The sequence below is a fragment of the Ovis aries genome, chromosome Y (assembly GCF_016772045.2).
Source record: "Ovis aries strain OAR_USU_Benz2616 breed Rambouillet chromosome Y, ARS-UI_Ramb_v3.0, whole genome shotgun sequence".
Taxonomy (NCBI): domain Eukaryota; kingdom Metazoa; phylum Chordata; class Mammalia; order Artiodactyla; family Bovidae; genus Ovis; species Ovis aries.
The window spans coordinates 618,078-644,840 of NC_082741.1; the positions used below are offsets into that span (position 1 = coordinate 618,078).

Here is a 26,763-nt window from a genome sequence, read left to right on the forward strand (position 1 = left end):
ACACGGACCCTCCCCCTGACCTCTTTGGAGCAGTCTCCCAGACCTTTCTCAGGTGCTGTCTTCCGGGCTGCAGATCTCGTACTGCCCCAGAAAGATCTTGCCTCCCGTCTCTTTCATGCTGTGCATTTTTTTTAAGGTGACTGTGGACACCTTTCCTTCATTTTTCTAGACACCGCAAGACCCCAGCCGAGGGACCCTCGTCCATCCAGGGCCTGATGCGGGGTGGGGGGGGGCGGGGGTTGGCGATACCACCAGATATGCTGGATGGCCCCAGACAAGACCACCCCGTGTCCACAGCCGAGCGCGTCCCCGAGCAAGGGCGATCACAGCCAGAACCAGGTGCAGCCTTGGACATGTGGGCGGATGACAGTGGAGACAGACACAGAGGAGCCAGGCTCCTCTCTGCCAGACAAGGGAGCCCCGAAATCCCGGGCAGGGAAACTTGTCTCACCTGCCCTGTGCGTAAAAGCAAGAAAAGAAGCTCATGGGATCTCTCCACAGAAAGCCCCGAATTCCCACCCAGTCAGAAGTGAACGCTCCTTTTTCTTTCTTGAAGCAGAGTTGATTTGCAAAGCTGTGTTAGTTTTCAGCGTGCAGCATAGCGATTCAGTAACATCTTTCAGAGTCTTCTCCATCACAGTTTATGATAATGTACTGAGTAGAATCCTCTGTGCTATACAGCAGTCCTGGTGCTGAAGCTGAAACTCCAATCCTTTGGCCACCTGATGCGAAGAGCTGACTCACTGGAGAAGACCCTGATGCTGGGAAAGATGGAAAGCGGGGGAAGGGGATGAGATGGCTGGCTGCCGCACCGACTCGATGGACACGACTCTGCGTAAACTCCGAGAGTTAGTGATGGACAGGGAGGCCTGGCGTGTTGCAGTCCAGGGGGTCGCAAAGAGTCGGACACGACTGAGCGACTGGACTGAACTGAACTGTGGAATATCTCTTTTATACACAGCAGTGTGTATCTGGTAACCCCAAACTCCTAATATATCCCTTCACCACTTTTCCCCTTTGGCAATCCTAAATTTGTTTTCTGTGTCTGCGTGATGTGAACGAAAGTGACGCTCACCTCTCTAACTCTCTGCGACCGCATGGAGTGTAGCCCACCAGCCTCCTCTGTCCATGGAACTCTGCAGGCAAGAATACTGGAGCGGGTTGCCGTTGCCAGGTGATTTTCCCGACCCAGGAACTGAACCCGGGTCTCCTGCACTGCAGGCGGATTCTTTACCGTCTGAGCCCCCAGGGAAGCCCCGAGGTCCTGAGCCTCCTCCGGAGAAAATGCTCACAATGCTTCTGACACGAGCAGGCTGTTCGTGTGTGTGGTTTCCACGTGGAGAGAGTCTGCATTCTACCTGAACAGCAGGAAAAACGTATCACCGTCCCGGGGGACCTTGGGCTCCCGAGGTCACCGCAGACCCCGCAGGGCAGAGCGTCAGCCGCCCGGGGCGGCCCGGCCTCAGCCCGACGGCGGGGACTCCCCGCGGGAGGCGCGGGGCGAGGGCGCCCCCTGCTGGTCACTGCAGCACCTGCCGGAGGTCGCCGGCCGCACGCTCTCCAAACCCCCGAGGTTCGGGTTCACGGAGGATCCCGGGGGCCTTAAGTCTCTGGGCAGGGCCCTCCTCTCCCCTCCCTGGAGGGCACGGGGTGGGGCTGAAAATTCCAAGCCTCGGAACGCCGGATTGGTTTCCCTGGCAACCAGCCTCCATCCCGAAGGCTTCCAGGGGCCCCTGGAGGGTTGAAAGGGGCTTTCTATGGATAACAAACGATGTCCTTCCCCCTACGATCCTCAGGACACGCTGGGGGTTTTTAGGAGTTCTGTGCCTGGAACCTGGACTGAGAATTATGTTAATAATGGTTAAGTCAGTCCGAAAAGATCTGTCTAGTCAAAGCTACAGTTTTCCCAGGAGTCACGTATAGGTGTGAAAGCTGGACCATAAAGAAAGCTGAGCGCTGAAGAATGGATGCTTTTGAACTGTGGTGTTGGAAAAAACTCTTGAGAGTCCCTTGGACTGCAAGGAGATCCAACCAGTCCATCCTAAAGGAACTCAGTCCTGAATATTCACTGGAAGGACTGAAGCTGAAACTCCAATCCTTTGGCCACCTGATGCAAAGAGCTGACTCCTTGGAAAAGACCCTGATGCTGGGAAAGACTGAAGGTGGGAGGAGAAGGGGACGACAGAGGAGGAGGTGGTTGGATGGCATCACCGACTCCAAGGACATGAATCTGAGCGAACTCTGGGAGACTGTGAAGGACAGAGAAGCCTGGCATGCTGCAGTCCACGGGGTTGCAAAGAGTCAGACGCGACTTAGCGATTGAAGAACAAAAGCAGGAGATACCCGTCTGCAGCACAAGTCGGCAAAAATAGGTCTTGTTTGGCATGACGTTCAGTACCTGGAAACTCTCAGCTGCAACAGAACGTTTCCTTTTCTAAAAAAAAAAAAATTGTTGTGATTGGTGTATAGTTTTTACAATGTTGTGCTTTTCTGCTGCACAGCAGAATGAATCAATTCTATGCTTACATGTGAACGGGAAGGAACAGTGTCGGTCATCCAGTCATATCCGACTCTGCGGCCCCGTGGACGGCAGCCCGGCAGGCTCCTCTGTCCATGGGACGCTCCGGGCAAGGACACTGGAGTGGGTAGCCACGCCCTCCTCCAGGGGATCTTCCCGACACAGGGATCGATCCCAGGTCTCCTGCATTGGCCGGTGAGTTCATGACCGTCTGAGCCACCAGGGAACCCCGTATGTTCATAGGCATCCCCTCTATTTCAGATTTCCTTCCCGTTTAGGTCCCTACAGAGCATTTCCTAAAAGACACATTGCAATATTCATAACAGCCCTACCTCTTTACAGCAGCCGAGACATCCAAGCAACCGAAGTGTCCATCAGCAGAGAAATGGGTGAGTGAGAAGTGCTACATATATCCATCCTAAAGGAAGTCAGTCCTGAGTGTTCACTGGAAGGACTGGTGCTGAAGCTGAAGCTCCAATACTCTGGCCACCTGATGCGAAGAGCCGACTCATTGGAAAAGACCCTGACGCTGGGAAACATCGAGGGCAGGAGGAGAAGGGGACGACAGAGGATGAGATGGCTGGATGGCATCACTGACTCGATGGACCTGAGTTTGAGCAAGCTCCGTGAGTTGGTGATGGACAGGGAGGCCTGGCGTGCTGCAGTCCATGGGGCTGCAAAGAGTCGGACACGCCTGAGCGACCGAACTGAACTGAACGGAACTGAACGTATGTACGATGGAGTATTACACAGCCATAGAAAGGAGTGAACCTGAGTCATTTGCTGGTTTTTATTTGCATCAGTAACAAATTCCAGAGGGCCAGAATATCATGCGTAAGATACATGATAGCTAGTATGGCTAACAACATGGATAACGGTATAATACATGCTCTGTTGAGTAAATCCCATGCAACGGATTCCTCTTGCATAACGTCCGCGAACCAAGCTTATTATTAACTCTACGACCTTCTGGGCGTCCCCGGCGGTTCAGCAGTAAGGAACCCACCTCCCATTGCAAGAGGTGAGTGTTCGATCCCTGGGTCAGGAAGATTCCCTGGAGACGGAGATGGCAACCCACTTCAGCATTGTTGCCCGGAGAACCCCAAGGACAGAGGAGCCTGGCGGGCTACGGTCCACAGGGCCATAAAGAGTCAGAGGCAACTGAACACACACACACACACACACACACCCTGCAAACTCCTTGGGAGGAAGAGAAATACTCTCTTTTATAAAGAAGCGTGCAATCTGTTCATCTAAAAACAGATTTCTCTCTCATAAATGTTCCCCCAGGGAGAGTCTCCCACCCCCAGGAATGGAAGTGGAAGGTATGGAAATCCAAGCGGAAGAGGAGTCTAACTCCACCTCGTGAGTTTCAGAAGCTTTGCAGACCCCTGCTGCCATCTGGCCCACGGTCCACACCCCTCTGCCGGGGGACCTCTCTGCTTGGTCCATTCCTCCAGCTGCCCTGGGTGGGACTGCAGGCTTTCAGAACAGACAGGCTCAGAGAGGTCCCTACCCTGCCTGAGGTCACACGGCACAGCACCATCTGACTCCAAGCCGCTGAGTCCCCCTCTCCGAAGCTCCGGCCCCACGCAGGGCTGCGGTCCCGAGCCCTTCGGAGAGTGGACGTGTGCCCTTTGCGCAACGACGTTCTGTCCGCCTTTTCCCATCGCCTGGGACCGCCAGGCACACAAGGGTACCTGGCTGGGGTTTCCGGGGGCGTGCAGCTAAAGGCCTTGAGAGTCATTTCTGAGGTTGATCACGGTGATAACCGTGCCTCCGGGGGGCGCAGGGGAAGCACGGCGGAGCGAGAAGGGCCGGGAGAGAGGGCAGATAGCATCTCTGACTCACGGCCGTCCCCGCACAACAGCCGATGTCTCGGGGTGTGATAGGAGCTTAGCGTCAAGGACATCCCCCGTCTCAAAGTAGCAGAAACGTGAGAAGCATCGCTCAGGGCTGGGTGGGAGTGCGGGGAAACTCGGGGTAGAGGCCCTTGTCCTGACTTACGTCTTTGGAATCGATTGTCACGGAGCTCCGGCGTGGGGTGTGGTGGAGGTTCATCAGAGTTGTGTTTTTATAGCCGGTGTGTATGTGCTGAATGAGGAAGAGAGACCACCCCCTCCAGGAGAGACCAGCCTTTGTTCCAGCAGAGCCTTTTGGTGACAGATGGGCAGGGCCATCTGCTGGGACCCCCAAGCCTCAGAGCCTCCCTACCCAGCCAGGGAGGGTGCTGCTGTCTTTAAGGAGCAGGAATTCTAAACCTCAGTGAGGTCCCCAACACCCCACAGCTGACCTTCTGCATGAAGACGGACACTGGAGCTCCCTGGAAAGGGGCCCGGGTCCCCTCACTGCACAGCCCACCAAGGGCAGGACCCCCAGTCCACTTCTCCAGGGTGTGAGCCACAGGCTTGGTCGTGTAAGACTGTTTCTGACCCTGTGGACGGCAGCCCACAAGGCTCCTCTGTCCATGGGATGGTCCAGGCCAGGATACTGGAGTGGGTTGCCACGCCCTCCTCCAGGAGATTTTCCCCACCCAGGGATCGAACCTGGGTCTCCCACATTGTGGGCAAATTCTTTACCCACCGAGCCATCAGGGCCTAAACCTTAGTCCTGTAAGTTTAAGTGAGGCTTTATCTCACACCCTAAATTATAAGGTTTCTAACACAGCAGACGTCAGCCTTGAGCGTCAATCAGATCTGGTACCCCAAGTTCCCTTATGCTTCCTGGGGGGGAAGGATGGGGAGTCTGGGACAGACATGTCCACACTGCCGTATTTAACATGCAGAACCAACAGGGCCCTGCTGGACAGCACAGGGACCCCCATGTCACGGGGCAGCCCGGATGGGCGGGGAGTCTGGGGGAGCACGGGTGCACGTGTGCGCGGCTGCGGCCCTCGGCCGCCCGCCTACAACATCACAGCGCTGTTAATCGGCGGTAGCTCAATACAGGAGAAAAGGTTCAAACTTTGCTGTTTGACTCAGGGAACTCAAACCAGAGCTCTGTGACACCCTAGACGGGTGGGGTGGGGCGGGCGTGAGGGCGAAGCAAGAGGAAGGGGTCATACATACACCTGTAGCTAATCCCCTTAAAGAACCCGCCTGCCAAAGCAGGAGACGCGGGTTTGATCCCTGGGTGGGGAAGATCCCCTGGAGGAGGGCATGGCAACCCGCTCTAGTATCCTTGCCTGGAGCATCCCATGGACAGGGGGTCCTGGAGGGGCTGCAGCCCATGGGGTCGCAAAGAGTCGGACGCGACTGAAGCCACTTAGCCCAGCACATGGCTGATCCATGTTGATGCAGGCCAGAGACCAACAGAGTGTTGTCATTATCCTTCAGTGAAACACAAACCAATTAAGAAAATAAAATAAAAAGAAGTGGTGGCGTGTTGAAACCCATCCCACGTAAGGATGGGGAGTGGGGTCCTGCCTCCCTCACTTCGCGGATGCCTGTCTGGAGACGAGGCACTGGAGACAGGGTCAAACCCAGGGCGCCGGTGAGAGCTCCGAGCAGGACTGCTAACACGCATTCACACCCTCCTTTCTCTGAACTGTTCAGGGGCCGTGGGATGCCGTGGTTTCAGAACAAAGCAGTTTTTTCTGAAACAGGATGTTCTAAACTTTCTCCCTGCTCAAAAGTCCCCCGCCCGACGCAACCGCCCAGCTTGGGATCTGTGAGCAGTGATTTCTGGGGTCCCCGCTCCCCGACTGGCCACCCTGCACAGCACCTCTGACCCGGACATGAGCCTTCCACACCAGGAGAGACCTGGTGAACGCCCGGCCTCCGGGGCAGGCGCTGGGGGCCCCTGACTGCAGCTGGAAACCTGGCCCGGAGTTGCAAAACCCGCATCCCACAGATACAAGACACGTAGCCGTGTTTTCTGCAAGAGGCCCAGGGAACGGGTTGCTGAGCTGGAAAAAAAATGGGATGAGGGTCTTTCTCCGTTTGCGATACCCTGTCAAGCTGGCTTCCTGCGGTGGGTGTTGCATTCTGGTGTCAACTGAAAACTAGTGAGCAGCTGAAAGCAGAGGGTTATTTTATTCAGCGGGAGTGTGTGTAGGACTCCGAGCCAGCATCTCCGTAGCTCTGAGAACACAGCTCTGAGGAGGCCAGAGCGGGAGTCAGGCTGTATACAAGTTTGCAACAAAGGGAACCGGCAGGTCTGAGCTCAAAGATCAGATATCAAGGGAAGGAATTTAGCATTCTATGTAAGGAAGGATGCAAGCTTGTGGGCTCACTGAATCCACTCCTTTCAAAGGCACCTCGGCTGTCTGGGGCCAAGCCTGTTTCCTCGGTCACGGATGGCTGATTCTTGCACTTTCCTCAGCCCCTCAGCCCCTTAGCGATCACCATGGGTATGGAGTGGCGGGGTCGGGGCGGGGTGGATGGTGTCTTCTGAATCACAGTTTTAGGAGCTCACATTAATATTTGTCCCTTGGACTGCAAGGAGATCCAACCAATCCATCTTAAAGGAAACCAGTCCTGAATATTCACTGGAAGGACTGATGCTAAAGCTGAAACTCCAATCCTTTGGCCACCTGATGCGAGGAGCTGACTCACTGGAAAAGACCCAGATGCTGGGAAAGATTGAGGGTGGGAGAAGAGGGTGACAGAGGATGAGATGGCTGGATGGCATCACCGACTCAATCGACATGAGTTTGAGTAAACTCCAGGAGTTGGTGACGGACAGGGAGGCCTGGCGTGCTGCAGTCCATGGGGTCACAGACAGTCAGACATGATTTGGCCACTGACCAACACTCGAACTCGGAGGGGAGAAATCGCTGATGGCTGTGACACGTCTCCTTTATTTGACACGGCAGGAGGTATTTTTCACTTCACACTGGCTTGCTGTTTGTTCACTGATAAAGGTGATTTCTTTCATTTGTACCTTTGTGGAGCAGTTTTCCAGAATGGGGAGACATTCTGCTAAATGAGACATCCTCGACACCAAACAGACACACACACACACACACACACACAGACTCCAGGTATATCTGATCAAGCTTGTTTCCTGCATCCTGAAGACACAGACAAGATAAATTCAGTGCCAGCCTGAAAATTTAAAAAAAAAAAAAAAAAACCCTGAGAAATCAATACTCTCGACGTCTAGAAAGCTCCTGTACCTGAAGTCTAAGGGGATCCAGCTGGCATCTTCCGGTCTCCATGAACAGCAGCAACCACTTACATTCTACCATAGTTATCCTGCTCACTTTAAAAGAAATTTCAGTATCGAAAAAGAAACAATAACGTCTATTCAACCTGGGACGCTTTGTTCCCGCAGAGCGTCCTCACATTCAAGTATCTCTCAGGAGCAAGGTCCTGAGTCGCTGGTTAAGCGGAACCCTGGTTTGCAAAAAGGCCTTGGTGATTGCGGGAAGGGGCTCTCCTGCCTGTCTGGGGCGGGAGGCGGGCGGCTGGTGCCCGTAAAGCAGGCGTTCTGCGCCTCGCCTGCTGGGCACGTGTGGTGACTGGCAAATGACGCAGGAACTGGTTACGAGTGGAAATATGGGAAGGACAGGGGCGGGCGGGCATGCGCAGCGCAGGCTGGTCTTGGTGGTCTTCCCTTATGATTCATGTGAGCCAGGAGACGGCAAGAACCAGCCCGACCAAGCGTCTGCCACCTACAGGCAGTCCACCTTCAAGCCCTTGGACGTCGGCATGAATGGGATGCATTGGTTGGGGGTGTAGGGGTGCTGGGTGACCTCAGATGTGGGTTGGGGCTTTGGAGCACTCGGTGACCTTAGACGTCAGCATCCTTGGTTCTGGGGAGTCCCCTTTGTGGAGGTTTTTTTGGCTCCCAAGATGTTCTCCCAGGTCGTCAAGCATCAAGGTACACTGGGATGTTGGCTTGTGAGTTTGCACCCCCTCATAACATCATGTAAGAGTTGTCATTCATCACAAACGTGAAATCCCCAAGAGAGACCACCCCGTGGCCCTGGGGCGGCTGGCAAGGGAGCTGGCCAGAGTCCCCGGTGGCCTCTTCCTCCCCCATCTGTGGGTACAGGGGGCTCGTCATCACCACGGTCTTGGGCGTCTCAGCCTCGGCCGGCTGGACCACCACGGCGTCTTCAGGGGCGCACTCCAGCTCCCCGTCTTCCATTTTGTTCAAGGGCGCCACGTTCTGCGTGTCCTTGATCCACTCCTGCAAAGAGGAAATGTCTGTGATAACCTTATGGTCACCAGGGGGAAGGATGGGGGAGGGACAGTCAGGGAGTCTGGGATGGACATGGACACCCTGCTGGATTTAACATGGAGAACCAGCAAGGACCTGCTGGACAGCACAGGGGACTCTGCTCAATACTCTGCAATAACCTTATGGTTCCCAGGGGGAAGGATGGGAAAGGGATAGTCAGGGAGTCTGGGATGGACATGGACACCCTGCTGGATTTAACATGGAGAACCAGCAAGGACCTGCTGGACAGCACAGGGAACTCTGCTCCATGTCAGTGGCAGCCTGGATGGGAGGGGAGGTTGGAGGAGAGAGAGTACATGTATATGGATGGCTGAGTCCCCACTTGCTGTTCACACTGTTAATCATCTGTACCCCAATACAAAACGTTTTTGGTGTTAAAAAAATTAAAATTAAAAAAGTTACTGTGGCTCAGACTCTGTGTTGGAAAGCCCTGCCTTCGGACCTGGTGCGTCTTCACACATGTGCTTGGCGCGGACACTTTCCCCGGTTGGGACAAAAAAGGCTCTCCTGTCTAGCACCCTGGTCCGGAATCCTGTGGTTTTCACACCTGCCTTCTGTCATCAGCCTCAAAGCGCCGGCCTGTGGTCGCTCCAGACACACAAGGGCGCCTGAACATCTTTTCAGAAACCCAGATCCGTTGTTCACTCCCATGTATGCTGTCTGAGATGGGAGTGATGAGGTGTCAGAAGGAGGACCTTCCGTCAGCAGTCAGCAGGTCTGATGGGGTGGACACTGAATTTCTAACAGGTGACCCAAGATTTCCTGAGGTTGGGAGCTCCATGGGACTGCCCTCCTCAAGGGGACTCCTCTCTCCCTTCTAACATCCCTCCCCGGCTCCTTCTTCTAGCCCCAGTTTTGGGGGAAAATATTGAGGTTCCCTGTCCTAAATTCTGTCGTAATCCCCTTTCCTCTCCCTTGAGAGGGACCGGGACACAACTCCCCAATATGCCCCTTTGACGTGCGGAGGATGCTGACCCGCAGGCGGTTAAGTATCAAGAGTTGCAGAGCCTGTTCTCTGCTCTCCACGTATCCGCCCTAAAATCGATGTCAATATTAATTAATGACCCTTTGGGAAAGTACATGTACACTTGGAAGAGTCCCCCAGTCCCTTCCAACTCCAGAGACAATGCTTATCACCTGAGAGAGCTTGAGTCTGCACAAAATCTCACTAAACAACCCTCATTTCTGAAGCGATTCCTAGTCACCTCGTCTCATCGCGCCTGCCACTCACAGATCCCCAAGCCCTTTCCCTTTACCTACTCTCTTCCGAACAGTCCATCATCCTTTGTTAAAACGGCAAATCAGGGCCACGGTTTACCTACCTCCCGGGCGTGTTCACGTCTCTCTCTTTAATCTTTCTGGTCTGTTTAATTTGCAGGGCCTCAGGGACCGCACTTAAGAGGTTAGAAGAAAAAAAAATTTTTTTTTTTTCTTTTCATCTCCTACAACTAATTAGTTTTCAATTCAGTTAAGCTTAATGGACTTCCCAGGTGGTACTAGTAGTGGAAAAAAAAAAAAGCAAAAATGAAACAACAAAAAAAAACCGCCTGCCAACGCAAAGGACCTAAGAGATAGCACTTTGATCCCTGAATCAGGAAGATCCCCGGGAGAAGGAAATGGCAAGCCACTTCAGGATTCTTGCCTGGAGAATCCCACAGACAGAGGAGCCTTGGGGGCTGCAGTCCATGGGGTCACAAAGAGTTGGCTACAACTGAAGCAATTGAGAAAACAAAAAAGGAACTGAACACTAAACTCCCTTCCTAAAATAATGATATACCCGCGCGCTACCCCTCAGAACGTGGGAACAGGACTTAATTTGGAAAGGAGGTCTTTTCTTTGCAGAGGTGATGGAGTGAAGGGTCTGAGATGAGGTTCCTCCTGGCTGGGGGTGGGCCTAAACCCCATGGCAGGGTCCTTATAAGACACAGAAGAGGGGAGACAGGGATGCAGAGGAGAAGCCACGTGGAGACGTGGAGACGGGGGCAGAGACTGGAGGGAGGCGGCCACCAGCCCAGGGACAGACGCCCGGAGCCCCCGGAAGCTGGAAGAGGCGGGGAGGACCCTCCCCTGGAGCCTCTGCAGGGAGCCCAGCCCTGGGACATCCTGACCTCAGACGTGTGGTCCCCAGGACGGGGCGGAGGATGAGTGTGTGATGCTTTGCACCCCCAGGTCTGTGGCAGCCCCAGGGAATGCACGGCGCTCTGATCCCGCCGTGCTATCAAATCCACACCGGGTGATGCGAGGAGCCGGACCCCCCGCCTCGCTCCGTCCGCCCCAGTTCCTCCTCTGCCCACTCCCTGTAAGCGCTTATCAGGGGAAGTTTAACGACCATCAACGTTGAAAAGCGGAAATGCAGGTTTCGCTGTCGGCCCCCGTGCAAGTGGGAACAGAGTAAGAACGGAACCTCCTGATAAGATCAGGAGGCGTGGAGGCTGTAAAATCCCACGGGCCTGCGGCGGCGGGGATGTCAAGAGGTTGATTTCAAGAGAAGCCGCCCTCGGAGACCCTTGGATCCACTTTCTCTGACCGAAAGAGAAAAACAGGAAACCGCTGCTTTCGGATTCGAAGAGGCTTGCAGGCGTTTGAAGGGGAATAAAAGCCGTTTGTTGTTGTTGTTTTTTTTTTTTTCTTTTTCTTTTTCATTAATGATGAATCAGCCCCACTGTTCATTGCAACTCTTTACAATGGCCCAGACCCAGATGCGGCCTTAGTGTCCATCCACACAGTAATTAATGAGCAGACATTTCCTCCTCCAGGGGGATCTTCCCCATCCAGGCGTCGAACCCACGCCTCCTGCTTTGCAGGCGTATTCGTTACCATCTGAGCCACCGGGAAAACCCCCGATAAAGGACATGTGACGTATATACACACACCCTGGAATGTTGCTTACTCATAACAAGGATGAAATAAATGCCATCTGCAGCGACAGAGATGGACCTAGAGATTGTCACACCAAGTCAAGTAAGTCACACAGGGAAGGAGAAATATCCTATGTCAGCCCTTTCATGCAGACACTAAAGAGAAACGTTACAGGTGAACTTAGGTACAAGACGGGAACAGGCTCACAGGCTCAGAGAAGGAACGTATGGTTCCCGGGGGAAGGGTGGGGGAAGGGACAGTCAGGGAGTCTGGGATGGACATGGACACCCTGCTGTGTTTCACATGGAGAACCAGCAAGGACCTGCTGGACACCACAGGGAAGTCTGCTCAATCCTCTGTAATAACCTTATATTCCCAGGGGGAAGGATGGGGGAAGGGATAGTCAGGGAGTGTGGGATGGACATGGACACCCTGCTGTGTTTCACATGGAGAACCAGCAAGGACCTGCTGGACACCACAGGGAAGTCTGCTCAATCCTCTGTAATAACCTTATATTCCCAGGGGGAAGGATGGGGGAAGGGATAGTCAGGGAGTGTGGGATGGACATGGACACACTGGTGTATTTAACATGGAGAACCAGCAAGGACCTGCTGGACAGCACAGGGAACTCTGCTCAATACTCTGTAATAACCTTATGGTTCCCAGGGGGAAGGATGGGGGAAGGGACAGTCAGGGAGTGTGGGATGGACATGGACACACTGCTGTATTTAACATGGAGAACCAGCAAGGAGCTGCTGTCCAGCACAGGGAAGTCTGCTCAATACTCTGTAATAACCTTATGGTCACCAGGGGGAAGGATGGGGGAAGGAATACCCAGGGAGTCTGGGATGGACATGGACACACTGCTGTATTTACATGGAGAACCAGCAAGGGCCTGCTGGACAGCACAGAGAACTCTGCTCAGTGTCACGTGGCAGCCTGGATGGGAGGGGGGTTTGGGGGAGAATGGATACGTGTACATGGATGGCTGAGTCTCTTTGCTGTCCAGCTGAAACTGTCATTAATTGGCTGTACCCCAATGCAAAATAAAAAGTTGATTTTAAAAAATGCCTCTAGGCAGAAACAAATAAAACATGGAAGAGGGGTGATATGAGGCCTTGCCCAGAGCAAGCCTGTACAAGGAGATGCTGCTTACCTGGAAGTTGCCTTGGTGGGACTCAAAGAGCCCCAAGAAGGAGAACCTGGGATCAGGAACGCTGGGCATGAGAACCTTCTTGATCCTGAAACGGACATGGACGGTCTGGTCAGATGGGCTGGCAGCCCTGAGCGGGGCATCCACGGGGAAAGACCCCCACCAGGGGCCTAGGACAGCAGCATGTGGATGTCGGGGACACAGCACCTTGGCGGAGCTGCGTCCGCTTGAGAAAAAGCAGAGCCAGGGGATGCTCTCTGCCCTCCCCCATCTGCCTGAAAGGAGAGCATCCCAGTGTGGGCAGGGCTGATTAAAAAATCTGCCTGAAAGGAGAGCATCAATTTCCCTCCTGATTAAAAAAAAAAAAAAAAAAAAAAAGCAATAATCCCATTCATAAAAGCGTGCCCTCCTGTAGCAGGAAATGGAGAATGAGGCATTATCAGCAAGATGGTGTCAGGATGATTCCATTCAGACAACCTTCATCTGCCTACAGTTTGGATCACACATCTCTTAATCACCTCCCCACAATTTACACCCATCCAGACTCCCTCTTCCCTTGTCTGGTGACTTCTCCACAGATTACTGCCCTTTGTTAAAATGCTATAAAAGTCCCCAGATGAACTGCCTGGTTAGCTGTTCACTTGCTTCCTGTGAATGACTTGGGCACTTAAAAATATTACATCCAAAAAGAAATATAGGCATACTCTTCTGTTACTGTCTTTGGTTGGCCAATTTAATTTGCAGGCCCCTAGGGACAGAACATAAGAGAGGTTCCTGTCTGATAGGATGCTAATCCTATGGGAGTGGGATCCTTATAATAAGAGGTGGTCAGCACACAGACACACACAGAGAGAGGGAGGAGCATGTGAGGACCCGGAGGAGACGGCCGTCTACACGCCCAGCAGAGGGGTCTCAGGAGGAGCCAGCCCTGCCCACGCCGGGACCTCAGGCTCCAGCCTCCAGGACTGGGAGAAATCAATGTTGTTTGAACCCCCAGTCTCTGGCGCTCTGTTACAGCAGCTCTGGGAAAATAATACAGTTGATTAGACCACTCATTGTAACAGAAGCTTTCTTAAAGACAGGAGGAGTGTTTCCACCCCCCGCCCCCTCAAGAAGTGTATCCTTCAGACTCCCTTAGGAGTGGTTTCAGTTTTGAATTAAAAAACACAGCAAAACAAAACAACAAGAGCAAAAAAAACATCAGACCTGTCACTCGTCAACACCCCTATCTGACAGCGGCATCTCCTCCCCGCTCCCTACTTCCTCTGTTCCCGAGCAGAGAATGACGAAGGTGGCATCTGTCTGAGCTGGGGAGAGCGGGAAATCTCGACTGGAGGATTAATGGGCAATGTGCAAGAATTCGGAGAATTACCCCCATGCTGTATGCAACCATGAAGGAAGGGCCTTGAAACTGTCTGACTCAGCCTGGCTCAGACCCAGCGTGAGTGGTCCAGAATGCGCCCCATCTGTCTCTATACATCACTCCCGTTGTTGCTATGGAAACGGCAACCTGAGAAATAAAGATGGCGCCCACAGTCCTGGGCATCAGTCCCTTGAAACATCACCAACAGTCAAATGCCTGGGCACAACTAAGCTCGAATAAGGCTGGAAATGGCAGCAGTTAAATTATTGCCTGGAAGGATAACAGAGAGAAGTATTTAACGTCACATTTTTTAAAAGTTTTCTATGGTTTCAGAGAATCATGTTTGGCTATATCTGTAACTGGATTCACAAGCTTTTCTTGTCCAATTCTCCTCACATCACTCACCACGTTGCCCAGTTTAATAAATATGAATAAAAATTAAAACATGTTGTACACGCTTGCCATTCTAACATGATAGGAGGACAGAGCTCAGTGCGGTGTGCGTTTGAAGAACGTTCACTACAATAAACTTAGAACAATTATTAAAAAGCTGAGACATCACTTTGCTGACAAAGGTTGGTACAGTCACAGCTATGTTTTTTTTTCCAGTAAGTCATGTACAGATGTGAGAGCTGGACAGGAAAGAAGGCTGAGCGCCGAAGAACTGATGCTTTCACACTGTGGTGCTGGAGAAGACTTTTGAGAATCCTTGGACAGAAAGGAGATCAAACGAATGCTAAAGGAAGTGAGTCCTGAATATTCATTGGAACGACTGATGCTGAAGCTGAAACTCCAATACTTTGACCACCTGATGTGAAGAACTGACTCACTGGAAAAGACCCTGATGCTGGGAAAGATGGAGGGCAGGAGGACAAGGGGACGACAGAGGGTGAGATGGTTGGATGGCATCAGTGACTCGATGGACATGAGTTTGAGCAAACTCCGGGAGTCGGTGATGGACAGGGAGGCCTGGCGTGCTGCGGTCCACGGAGTCAGACACGACTTAGTGACTGAACAGCAGTACCGCTCATACGTATGAACACTGCTGCCTCTTACGGTCTTCCTGAGAACACTTCTCAAATTCTGCAGGGATCTCCACACCTTTGCACCATTCACCTCTGTTTTCTTGTCATGTACCATGTGCATTAGAGAGAAAGTGAAATTCAGCTAAATAACCACATCACACAATTATTCCCCCCCCCAACTCACTACATATGGGAACCAAAGCCCATGTGTGTGAGGAGTCTGGCGGGGGTGGCCTTACCTGTGTAGTTTCCACAGAGACAGAAGCAGAAGGAAGACTGTCAGGAAGGAGACCATGCCAGCAATTAAAATAAACTTGGGGAAAAGGCTGTTTTCCCAGCACGAATCTAAAGGGAAATGGAACGAGGCCTGTGAAGTTTTCAGCATGATACGGTCACACTCTAATCACCCCCCGCCCCAGCCACGGCCGTTTTTCCTTCCCTTGAGAATTGTCAGCGTCAGCAGATGTTGCTTTTGGTGTGAAATATCCTGGTAAGGAGAGGTGGGTACTCTGGAGAGGGAGATGCTGGGCAGAAGGAAGCACAGACTCACCTTATTCCTAGGGGTGTTTGAGGGTATCAGGGCTTGATTTGGTGTGTCTATCTGTCCAGCTGTCTATCTGTGTCTCTGTCCATCTGTCTGTCTGTCTATCTGTCCAGCTGTCTATCTATCTGTGCGTCTATCCATCTGTCTGTCTCTCCATCTATCTATCTTCCCCGCTGGGTCAGCAGTAGAGAATCTGCCTGCAATGCAGGAGACCCGGGTTCGATCCCTGGGTCGGGAAGATCGCCTGGAGGAGGAAATGGCAACGCACTCCAGTATTCTTTCCTGGAGACTCCCACGGATGGAGGAGCCTGGTGGGCTGCAGTCTATGGGGTCACAGAGCCGAGCGAATGAGCAGGCATCCGCGCAGCTGTCTGCCATCTACCCGTCTATTATCCACCTACTTGTCTACCTCCGGTCACGCCTCTCTGTCGAGCTATACGTCGCATCTATCTGTCTCTGCCGTGTACCCATCATCAACTTACCTACACCCGCTCCCTAAGTCACTTCAGTCGTGTCTGACTCTCTGCGACCCCGTGGACTGTAGCCCATCAGGCGCCTCTGTCCGTGGGCTTCTCCAGGCAAGATTACTGGGGTGGGTGGCCATGCCCTCCTCCAGGGCATCTTCCTGATCCAGGGATCAAACCCCCGTCTCCTGTTCTCCTGCACTGCAGGCAGACTCTTTACCACTAAGCCATCTGGGAAGCCTCTCCTTATCTACGTCTGTAATCTACCGTCATCTATCCATTAAGCATCTATTATCTACTATTTATCTTCTATGTATCGATACATCTATCTATGTCTCTATACATATATCCACAGAACAACATTCAGTCGTGTCCGACTCTTTGCGACCCCATGGACTATACCGCGCATGGGATTCTTCAGGCCAGAATACTGGAGTGGGTAGACTTTCCCTTCTCCAGGGAATCTTTTCAACCCAGGGCTTGAACCCAGGTCTCCTGCATTGTAGGCAGATTCTTTACAAGCGGAGCCAGCAGGGAAGCCCAACAACATTCAGAAATAACACTTTTTATTCTTGCTGGGCCAATAGACATGAAAGTGAAGCTTAGTGCGATGATAACGGCCACAGGAAGAGCCATTGCTTCCGCAGTGACCTCTGCAGAAGGCCTTGGGGTCATCCCCAAGGCGCCCCATTCCGCCCTCCCCGCACAGAGCCCGCTGGCCCGTACTGGGCAGCGATGCTGCGTGACAAGCATTACCTCGCAGCTCACCCCTCTGCTGGTGCGTCACCTCTGACCAGTCACTGGGGTACGTTTCTGAGCCGTAGGCAAACTCCAGGGCTTTCACCCTGGCCCGGAAGAAATAACACTTCTCAGGATCCAGACCGTCGACGGTGACGTTGCAGGTCTCAGCCTCTGTGGACTGGAGCAGACAAATCACGCACGGTGAGCCCTGACTGCCGCGTTCTTCTTGTCCCACAGATTTGCATGAGGTTCCTGCTTCCAGGGCTTCCTTCTCCTGTTTCACTTCTCTCTGGACAGATGTTTATCCTCAAAACAACAGCAGGAAAAAAAAAAAAAAAAAAGCCCTTCTCTCCAAAAAGGAAATAAATCCGTCATAACGAACATGATGAAAGATGCTTCTGAAGACTTTCTAAGGTCTTCCTTTTTACAAAAGTAATTTTAAAAATGTATTTATTTGTTTGGCTACATCAGGGCTCAGCTGCAATACGTGGGATCTTCGTCACAGAACACCAGCTCAGTCATTGCCTCACAGGCTGAGCTTCCCTGACGCACATGGAATCCTGGGTTCCCGGACCAGGGATGGAACCCACCCACGTGGCCTGCTTTGCAAGGCGGATTCCTAACCACTGGACCGCCAGGGAAAGTGAAAAGGAAAGTGCCAGCCGCTCAGTCGTGCCCGACTCTCTGCGACCCCGTGGACTGTAGCCCGCCAGGCTCCTCTGTCCAAGGGATTCTCCAGCAAGAATACTGGAGTGGGTTGCCATTTCCTCCTCCAGGGGATCTTCCCCACCCAGGGATCGAACCCGGGTCTCCTGCATCGCAGGCGGATTCTTTAGCGTCTGAGCCGCCAGGGAAGCTGATAATCGCGTGAGCAAATGCATAAAGCCAGTCTGGATGTCTGTGTCTCTCTGCCTCCCCATCCCGGGGGTGCCTACTCACACCCGACCCGGAACGACGAAACCTCACCTGCCACACAGCGTCAAAGACGGTCTTGTGTTGGATTTCATACTGGAGGTCGTTGTATCCCAGGTTGGAGCAGGTCACCGTCACGGCCTCCTGGCGCCACTGGAAGCTCAGGTCGCCGGGGGATCTGGGTTTCACTGAGAATGAGAAACAGCGCGGTGAGCAGCACCGCCGAGAAGGTAAACACGGCCCGTCTCTGAGCTCACAGCGGCCCCTGGGCTTCGGTCCCCTTTCCTCTCTGCCTGCTGCCCATCCTCTCCCGAATACTGCATGGGACGTGAGGCTTCCTTGTCTTTAGTGCATGGGCAGTTAGAAGGGCTAGCCAGCTCTCCAAGCACCCGTGAGGGTCTCGTGGAAAGGCGCTCCCCTGAAACTGGGGGAGAAAGATTTCAGGATGTGTCATGAAACGAATCCTGTTCCCACCAGTCGCCTTGAGCTGCTGGCCCCTAGCCCTTCACCATCTCCGGAAAGAGGATCATTACAGAGGTCTAACGTAAGATGAGGTCGTAGAGACCGTGGGATTGAAGAGTCAGACAGAGAAGGAAAAACATCCTGTGACATCCGTTATATGCAGAGTCTAAAAAGATAGGACACAGTGAATGTAGTTACAAAACAGAAAGAGACAGACTTAGAGAGCAAACTTATGGCCACCAGGGGGAGAGGACGGGGGAAGGGATAGTCAGGGAGTCTGGGATGGACATGGACACACTGCTGCATTTAACATGGAGAACCAGCAAGGACCTGTTGGACAGCACAGGGAACTCTGCTCAAAACTCTGTAATAACCTTATGGTTCCCAGGGGGAAGGATGGGGAAGGGATAGTCAGGGAGTCTGGGATGGACATGGACACACTGCTGGATTTAACACCGAGAACCAGCAAGGACCTGCTGCCCAGCACAGGGAACTCTGCTGAGTGTCACGTGGCAGCCTGGATGGGAGGGGTGTTTGGGGGAGAATGGGTACATGTGTATGTGTGACTGGGTCCGTTAGCTGCCCAGCTGGTGTCACCACAGCTTTTTTAATCGGCTACGTTGTTTAGTCGGAAAGCCATGTGTGACTCTTGCGACCCTGTGGACGGTAGCCCCACCAGGCTCCTCTGTCCATGGGATTCTCCAGGCATCAATACTGGAGTGGGTTGCCATTTCCTTCTCCAGGGGAATCTTCCCCACCCAAGGGTTGAACCTCCCAGCGGATTCTGAGATGGACCTCTGACATTCCAACCGTCAATGAAAAAGAAAGAAAGGACGGACCACTACATCACAGAAATGTAGGTCCAAACAGCACGCTTTGGAGAGACTGGTTCACTCCATGTGTACGGCGGCTCCTAACCCGAGACGCATAGTCACCCCTCAAGGTACTTAACACGTACGGTAAGCGCTGATCGCTAGGTTCTTGGTGAGAAGAGGCTGTGTTCCATTCCGGATGGAGAAATACAGAGGCCCATCTCTTTGCACCTCCAGCAGGCACCCGGCGCTGTAACCGTGTTGAAGGATATAGCTGGAGCATGGTCTGTATTCCTCCTTTTTATCGAATCTGGAATTTTAAAAAGAGAATCCCTCAGTCGTGTCGCGTCCTCGAAAATAACATCTTGGGGCTTCCCTGGTGGCTCAGCGGTGGAAACAATCCGCCTGCCGATGCAGGAGATTCGGGTTCGATCCCTGCGCCGGGAAGGTCCCACACGCTACGGAGCAAGCAAGCCCGTGAACCGTACCGACGGACTCTACTCTCATCTGCTTCGATGACCTCCCTCCCCTTACGACTACAGCAAGACCTGTCAAAACAGACAAGGACCCCCTCTCTCTCAAATGTTGACGGCCCTTCGATGGACCCCGTAGGGGCTGAACGCTGGCGCTGCAAACGGCCTGCCTACCCGCTAACCCGGAACCTGTGAACAAGACCTTGTTAAGAAGCAGGGTCTCTGCAGCTGTGATGGAGTGAAGGGTCTGAGATGAGGTCCGCCTGGGTGGGGGTGGCCGTAAACCCCACCACAGGGTCCTTATAAGACGCGGAAGAGGAGAGACACGGACGCAGCGGAGAAGCCACGTGGAGACGGAGGCGGAGACGGGAGGGAGGCGGCCACCAGCCCAGGGACAGACGCCTGCAGCCCCCAGAAGCCGGAAGAGGCGGGGAGGACCCTCCCCTGGAGCCTCTGCAGGAAGCCCAGCCCGGGAACACCCTGACTTCAGACGTCTGGTTCTCAGGACTAGGGGAGGATACATTTTGGTTTTTTCCGTTGTTCCAAGTTACCCAGCTTGTTGTAGTTTGTTGAGACCATCTAAGATTCTATTAATGGTATCAATAATAATAATTGCTGTCACATAGCAATACCATGAGCAATCAATAAATTGGTATCAATAAATAACTGACCTCCAGAGCAACCAAGCCCTTGATTCAAGGATGCACTTTTAACAGGGATGTGCCAAAAGTGGGTAAAGCTTTCAGACTCTGCTGCAGTGTTAACAGGAAGCCTAGAGACAGGTTTACGCTCCATCCTTAAGACTCAACCCCAATCTGTGATGAGATCAAGAATTATCTCCTATATGACAGAAAAAAAACAGCTGCTCAGGAAAAAAAAAAAAAAAGACACGCGCTATCTGTGAGCCCACCTATACCATCCGGCACTTAATTTTTTGCCCCATGAGTCTTATTTTCCCAACAAATTCATCTTAAAAATGTCCCTCTTCTGTTTGCCTTCCCGCCTATCTCGTGTTTTATCAGATGGCAACGACTCAAGCCCTCACCGAACACCCCCCTACTCTTTACAAAAGTGAGACCAAATTCATTGGAAAAAAAAAAAACCTGCCTCCCACGCGGCCGCTCAGGTCGTTGAGTCAAGCGAGGCAAAGCGCCCCGTGAAAGGGGGAAATGGCTGTTTCTTGGAAGGCGGCCCCTGGAGAGCAGGGAATATAGTTGAAGGCAACAGAGTTGAAGGCGGGCAAGACAGTTGCTGGCACGTTGCAGAGGGCCCCGTGGAGTCAGACCGCTCTGCACCTCCTGCGAGAATCCCGGCGGTTTCCAGCGAGACTCAGGCATCCTCGGTTAGAAGGCCTGGGAGCTGTGGTTACTGGTGGGGGGGGGGGGGGTGTCTCCAGAGGGCACATTCGCACAGTCACACTCGAACTTAACAGTTCTTCACTTCCTGGCTGCCCCCATCGGTGCCGTCTTCCGAGGGAAAACGCTTTAGCCAAAGGCATGGTTTTCCAGGGTCGTGGGGGAGGGGGGGGCGGCGCCTTACTTGCAGACGGACGTGAAATTCATCCCAGTGACGGCACTTACTTGTAAACGAACGTGAAGTTAATCCCGGCGTATGCACTTGTGTTCCAGGTAATCTGCACGGCTTCGAAATTAAAGTTGATCACCTGAAGCTGCGATGCGCTTCCTGTGCAGGAAAAAAAAAATTTTTTTTTTAAGATAAGCAGAGAGGACTCTGAGGCGACGCTGGAAAGGCTTTGACATTTATAAAATGATGTCAGCACTCGTAAGAATGATGCGGCGCTTTAAAAAAAAAAAAATTGTTGATGCATCTTATTTAGCCCGGCGTAACCAGAGTATTGGCCTGCCATGATGCCTCAGTGGGTAAAGAAGCCATCGGCAGAGCGGAAGTCACCGGAAATGCGGGTTGGATTCCTGGGCGGGGAAGATCCCCCTGGAGGAGGAAACGGCAACCCACTCCAGTGTGCTTGCCTGGAGGATCCCATGGACAGAGGAGCCTGGCGGGCTGCAGTCCCCGGGGTCGCAAAGAGTCGGACACGATCAAGTCACTAGGCATGCATGCAACGAGAATATTATCAGGTCAGCATTTAGCCATCGTCATCATTAGATCATCGAGTTATTATCCATCTGTTCTCGGTGTTTATGTATCTATCAATAACGATCACCTGCGTCATCTATCTAGGTGACCATCTATGTGACGAGGTACAGATATCTGTCTCGTTAGCTGTAATTATCAACACATTTTACAGTTTTACTATGTGTCCAGAGTCTGGTGTGTTTGGCCCTTATAATACAAGAATGATACAGTTCTTCAAAGGCAGTATAGAAGCCATTTTACAGTAACTGTAAAGGGGTCATCGCTTTTCACAGACGGGAAGCACTGTGAGCCTGCGCGCTCCGTGGTGTCCGACTCTTTGCGACCCTGTGGACCGCAGCCCGCCGGGCTCCTCTGTCCAAGGGGTGCCCCACGCAAGAATCCTGGAGTCGGTTGCTATGCCCTTCTCCAGGGGAATCTTCCCCACTCAGAAATTGAACCCGAGTTTTCCGTGGCTGCTGCTCTGCAGGCGGAATCTGGACCACTGAGCCACCGGGGAAGCTCATGCGTCAGCTCTGTGTCAACTAAACCGCCTATAAATCAATTATCCTTCTGTTAAAAAAGAAATAATGTTTTGTTTTTTTTAAAAGGATTGAGTTGTGTGCTTAAAGAGCTGAATCACCTGGCGAGTGAATTAACTAAGCTGTTAACCAGAGCATTACCCGCCCCGCCCCCCATCTACCTTTTTTGCCTAATTTCGTTTCCTCCAGATCCTCCTCACATCTGACACAGACTTTGTCGTCTAACACCGGTGACCAGGGAACCCCACGGAGAGGGTCTTGAAAACGGGAGCCTCCTATCTCACAGATCCAGATGGTCCTGAAAGGTCTGGGCGCTTTTGTAAACATGACTTCGTTTCTGTTAATTTCTTCTTCTTCTTTTTTTTTTTTTTTAACTTTTTCTCAGAAAACCAACCAACGTCATGAGCAATCTGGATGTGAACAAACGTACCAGCTGCGGGCCTCCGACAGGCAGACGCGTCGTGTAAATACCAAGAACTCCCCGCACCCACCCCCCCCCTCCCCAGAGGTAGAACCCGCTTCCCAATTTGGAGAGCGCATAGAAAAATGTGCAGATGAATCGGGGGCGTTTGTTCCAGCGAGATCGGGCGTTCAGAGGGACTTGGAGCCCAGCCCTGCTGGGCATTTCCGAGGGGGTGTGAGTAAGGTCATCCGGGGCGGCAGATCGTGGGGGCAATCGGCACATCGTCCGTTACATCGTCGGAGATAGAGTCTTAGGGCCTTTTTCCATCCGGGAAGGTTGAGGCAGTTCAAGCAGCCTTGGCGGTTACGGATACCACACGGGTTTTACATCTATACACGCTGCTGCTGCTGAGCCGCTTTGATCGGGTCCGACGCTGTGCGACCCCATAGACGGCAGCCCAGCAGGCTCCGCTGCCCCAGAGATTCTCCAGACAAGAACACTGGAGTGGGCTGCCATTGCCTTCTCCACATCTCCAGCTCTGTCTGTATCTACATCTGACTTCCCTGGTGGCTCAGATGGTAAAGCGTCTTGCTTGCAATGCAGGAGGCCCGGGCTCGATCCCTGGGTCTACATATAATATCTCTGTAGTCATATCTACGGAATCTCATCCCACTAGCTTCCCAGGTGGCGCTAGAGGTGAAGAATCCACCTACCAACACTGGAGACGCACGAGATATAGGTTCGACCTCCGGGTCGGGAAGATCCCCTGGAGGAGGGCATGACAACCCACTCCAGTGTTCTCGCCTGGAGAATCCCGTGGACAGAGGAGCCTGACGGGCTACAGTCCACAGGGTCGCACAGAGTCGGACACGACTTGCTCACACACACTCCGTCTCTTGCCCACACCGCCTTCTTACTTCTAGAGCAGCTCGTGAACTCAAGGGCACAGCAGCGAAGACCCAGCAACAGCCAAAAGCAAAGACATAGATTAAAAAAAATAGCATCTCGAGAGCCGTTGCTTCGTCCCGCGTCTCTGCTACAGACTCAGATTGGGTACCAGGTCGTCTGCTTCGACGACCTCCCTCCCCTTACGACTACAGCAAGACCTGTCGAAACAGAAAAGGACCCCCGTCTCTCTCAAATGTTAGCACCCCTTGAATAGGCCCTGTAGGGCTTGAACTGCGGCGCTGCAGATGGCACGCCGGCGTGCTAACCCCAGAACCTGGGAACAGGACCTCATTAAGAAACGGGGTCTTTGCAGGTGTGATGGAGTGAAGGGTCTGAGATGAGGTTCCTCCTGGATGGGGGGTGGCCCTAAACCCCATGACAGGGTCCTCATAAGACACAGAAGAGGGGAGACACAGACAGAGAGGAGAAGCCACGTGGAGACGGAGGCAGAGACGGGAGGGAGGCAGCCACCAGCCCAGGGACGGACGCCTGGAGCCCCCAGAAGCCAGAAGAGGCGGGGAGGACCCTCCCCTGGAGCCTCAGCAGGAAGCTCAGCCCTGGGACACCTTGACCTCAGACGTCTGGTCCCCAGCCCTGGGGGTGTGTGCGTTTTCCTTGTAAGTTCAAGGGCATTTTTGAGGGGGGCAAAGGTGCCTCATCAGTAGTCCAGGAGCCCTGCCTTCGAAGCATGATGGCCTCAGGCGGAAATACTGATAGTCCACTGCAGCCGTGAAGTCTGACTCTGCTCATTAAAAATGGATCGATTGAGTGGAAATGGCCCCTGAAGGAGTCTCTCGACACAACTCTGGGACCTTGGGTGGGAAGAGGGGCTGCTTTATTAAGACCATGCCCGGTGGGTTCTTAGGGTCTCACACCCATAATGACCTCAGGCAAACAAAGGCCATTCATAAAGTGAGCCCTGCATTTTCCAGGAAGTCCCTACAAAGGATCTGACTGAGCCCAGCTTCACAGGGGGATGAGCCCTCAGCCCTTCCAAGCTCTCTCCCATGTCCTTGAAAGAAAAGCTACGATAAACCTACACAGTGTATTAAAAAGCAGAGACATCACTTTGCCAACAAAGGTCCGTCTAGTCAAAGCTATGATTTTCCCAGTGGTCAGGTATGGACGAGAGTTGGATCCTAAAGAAGACTGAGCACCCAAGAATGGATGCTTTTGAACTGTGGTGTTGGAGAAGACTCTTGAGAGTCCCTTGGACTGCAAGGAGATCCAACCAGTCCATCCTAAAGGAGATCAGTCCTGGGTGTTCATTGGAAGGACTGATGCTGAAGCTGAAGCTCCGATCCTTTGGCCCCCTGCTGCAAAGAACTGACTCATTTGAAAAGACCCCGATGCTGGGAAAGTTGAAGGCAGGAGGAGAAGTGGATGACAGAGGATGAGATGGTTGGATGACATCACTGATTTGATGGACATGAGTTTGAGTAAGCTCCGGGAGTTGGTGATGGACAGGGAGGCCTGGTATGCTGCGGTCCATGGGGTCAGAAAGAGTCGGACACGACTGAGTAACTGAACAACAAAATCTTACTATTGTATTTGTGCTTAAGTGGTTCAGATTCCAGAGCTGGTCTAAACTGCACTTTTCCATCCAAACTCCGGATGCAGGACTGGCAGTCAGGAGGAAGCTACAGCTCTCAAGGAGTCTGTGGCCGTGGGCACGCCAGGCCTAGCCGGGTCTTCCTCCCTTACCTCTGTTGCTGGAAGACGGGAGGCCAGATCTGGACTCCGATCTGCACACAGCTTGGGAAATTACGTCAGTGTCAGGCCTGGGGACACCCCATATCCAGGCTCCCTCCCCCTCCCCCCACCTGCTAGAAGCACAGTTTTCCCCCCACAGACACAGGGCTTCATCCCAGAGGTCCCTGAGAACCCGTCCAAACCAGCTGGGCAAGAGGCCATCTCCAACAGGGATGGTCTAGCGTGGGGTGATGCCCGCGGACAGTTCAGAAAAAGAACGTCAGGAACGTGCCATCGTCAGCTCCCACCTCGGCCACCCTCAGCGTGAAAGCATTAGTCCCTCAGTCCCGTCAGACTCTTTGCAACCCCGTGGACCGTGGCCCGCCAGGCTCCTCTGTCCGTGGGGATTCTCCAGGCCGGAATACTGGAGTGGGTAGCCATTCCCTTCTCCAGGGCACCTTCCCGACCCAGAGATCGAATCTGGGTCTCCTACATTGCCAGGTGGGTTCTTTACTGTCTGAACCATCAGGGAAACCCCACCACAGAAAGGTAAGGATTCATTTAAGCAAAAGGCTTGCAACCTTTTTGCAGGCAGGCAGCACAGTGAAACCACCCAGATTTTCAGTTTTCTAGACGCGGGCTCTCGTATTTGGTTTTTTTTTTTTTTTTTTTCCCATCTGAACCTAGTCTTGAAGGCAACGAAGAGGAGGGTCCTTTACAACAGGCAGACTCAGGTTTGTAGAGACTTCAGTCGTAACTGATTCTTTGAGACCCCCATGGACTGTAGCCCTTCAGGCTCCTCTGTCCACGGGGATTCTCCAGGCAAGAAGACTGGAGTGGACTGCCATGCCCTCCTCCAGGGGATCTTGCCGACTAAAGGAGGGGAACCTGTGAAAGCTCTGGTCAGCTTCACAAAGAAAACCGTGAGTTTGCAAAAGACATTGTAAAAAGAAAATTTTTTTAAAAAGCAGAGATGTTGAAAGCAAGGGCATTTCAGGCAGACAGGCGGCTACAGCTGCGAGCAGGACTCACCCGGTTTGGTTTTCCCTGAAGCGTTCGCGTGTCCCAGCAAGAAGACAGCGGCGGCCGCCCAGGGCAGAAAGACACGCCTCATGGTGGAGGCAGGAGGTGGAGGCATCGAGCAGAAAGTCGACTCCTCCAAGGGGACTTGGGCTCATGACTAACGTATGAAGGTCACCCCTTTTTTAAAAAGGTGGAAAGGAAACTGAGGAACTGACTACAGGAAACACACATGCTTTTATTTTAAAAGATGACTCTGGTCAGAAAGGAAAAAAAAAAATGCAGAATCATTGTTTCAGCCTCGCCGATCATTTGCACAGCCCCGCCGGATACAACTGTCTAGAGAGGCTGATCAGATAATGGATGTTGCCAGCCAGGGTTCTCAGCCTCTGGTGGGTCTTGAAAGTCCTGTGTTTGGAGACGGAGGCCCAGACAGGTCTCATCTAGCTGATGCTTTCTGGCTGCTCATCCAGGGTCAGGGAGATTTGGTCCAGCTCCCGATGGCATCAGAGGAAGCATGATGTCTGTGTAAGGGACAAAGTTGGCTGGACC

General features: G+C 52.8%; 1 protein-coding gene across 2 annotated transcripts; it reads right to left on the bottom strand.

The window, feature by feature from the left end:
* Window positions 1-6,533: 6,533 nt before the first annotated feature.
* CRLF2 (cytokine receptor like factor 2) lies at window positions 6,534-26,468 on the bottom strand. 2 transcript variants are annotated; one of them, XM_060408557.1, is made up of 8 exons: window positions 26,224-26,468; window positions 21,096-21,198; window positions 19,189-19,352; window positions 17,823-17,956; window positions 16,872-17,034; window positions 15,347-15,452; window positions 12,723-12,807; window positions 6,534-8,656 (listed from the first exon to the last, which is right to left on the bottom strand). In XM_060408557.1, the coding sequence occupies exons 1-8, from the start codon at window positions 26,327-26,329 to the stop codon at window positions 8,381-8,383; spliced, it is 1,137 nt and encodes a 378-aa protein (XP_060264540.1). In that variant the 5' UTR covers window positions 26,330-26,468; the 3' UTR covers window positions 6,534-8,380. The 2 variants fall into 2 exon arrangements, with proteins under 2 accessions (XP_060264540.1, XP_060264541.1); XM_060408558.1 differs by lacking the exon at window positions 26,224-26,468 and adding an exon at window positions 23,265-25,275.
* Window positions 26,469-26,763: the final 295 nt, after the last annotated feature.

What these genes read in the sequence shown, in the direction of transcription:
- CRLF2 (XM_060408557.1), bottom strand. Translation starts at nt 26,329, where the DNA reads ATGCCTCCACCTCCTGCCTCCACCATGAGGCGTGTCTTTCTGCCCTGG. An exon ending in TTCAGGGAAAACCAAACCGG is followed by an intron (nt 21,199 to 26,223) that starts GTGAGTCCTGCT and finishes TTTCCTGCACAG; the next exon opens with GAAGCGCATCGCAGCTTCAG. An exon ending in CCTAGCGATCAGCGCTTACC is followed by an intron (nt 17,957 to 19,188) that starts GTACGTGTTAAG and finishes TCTCATTCTCAG; the next exon opens with TGAAACCCAGATCCCCCGGC.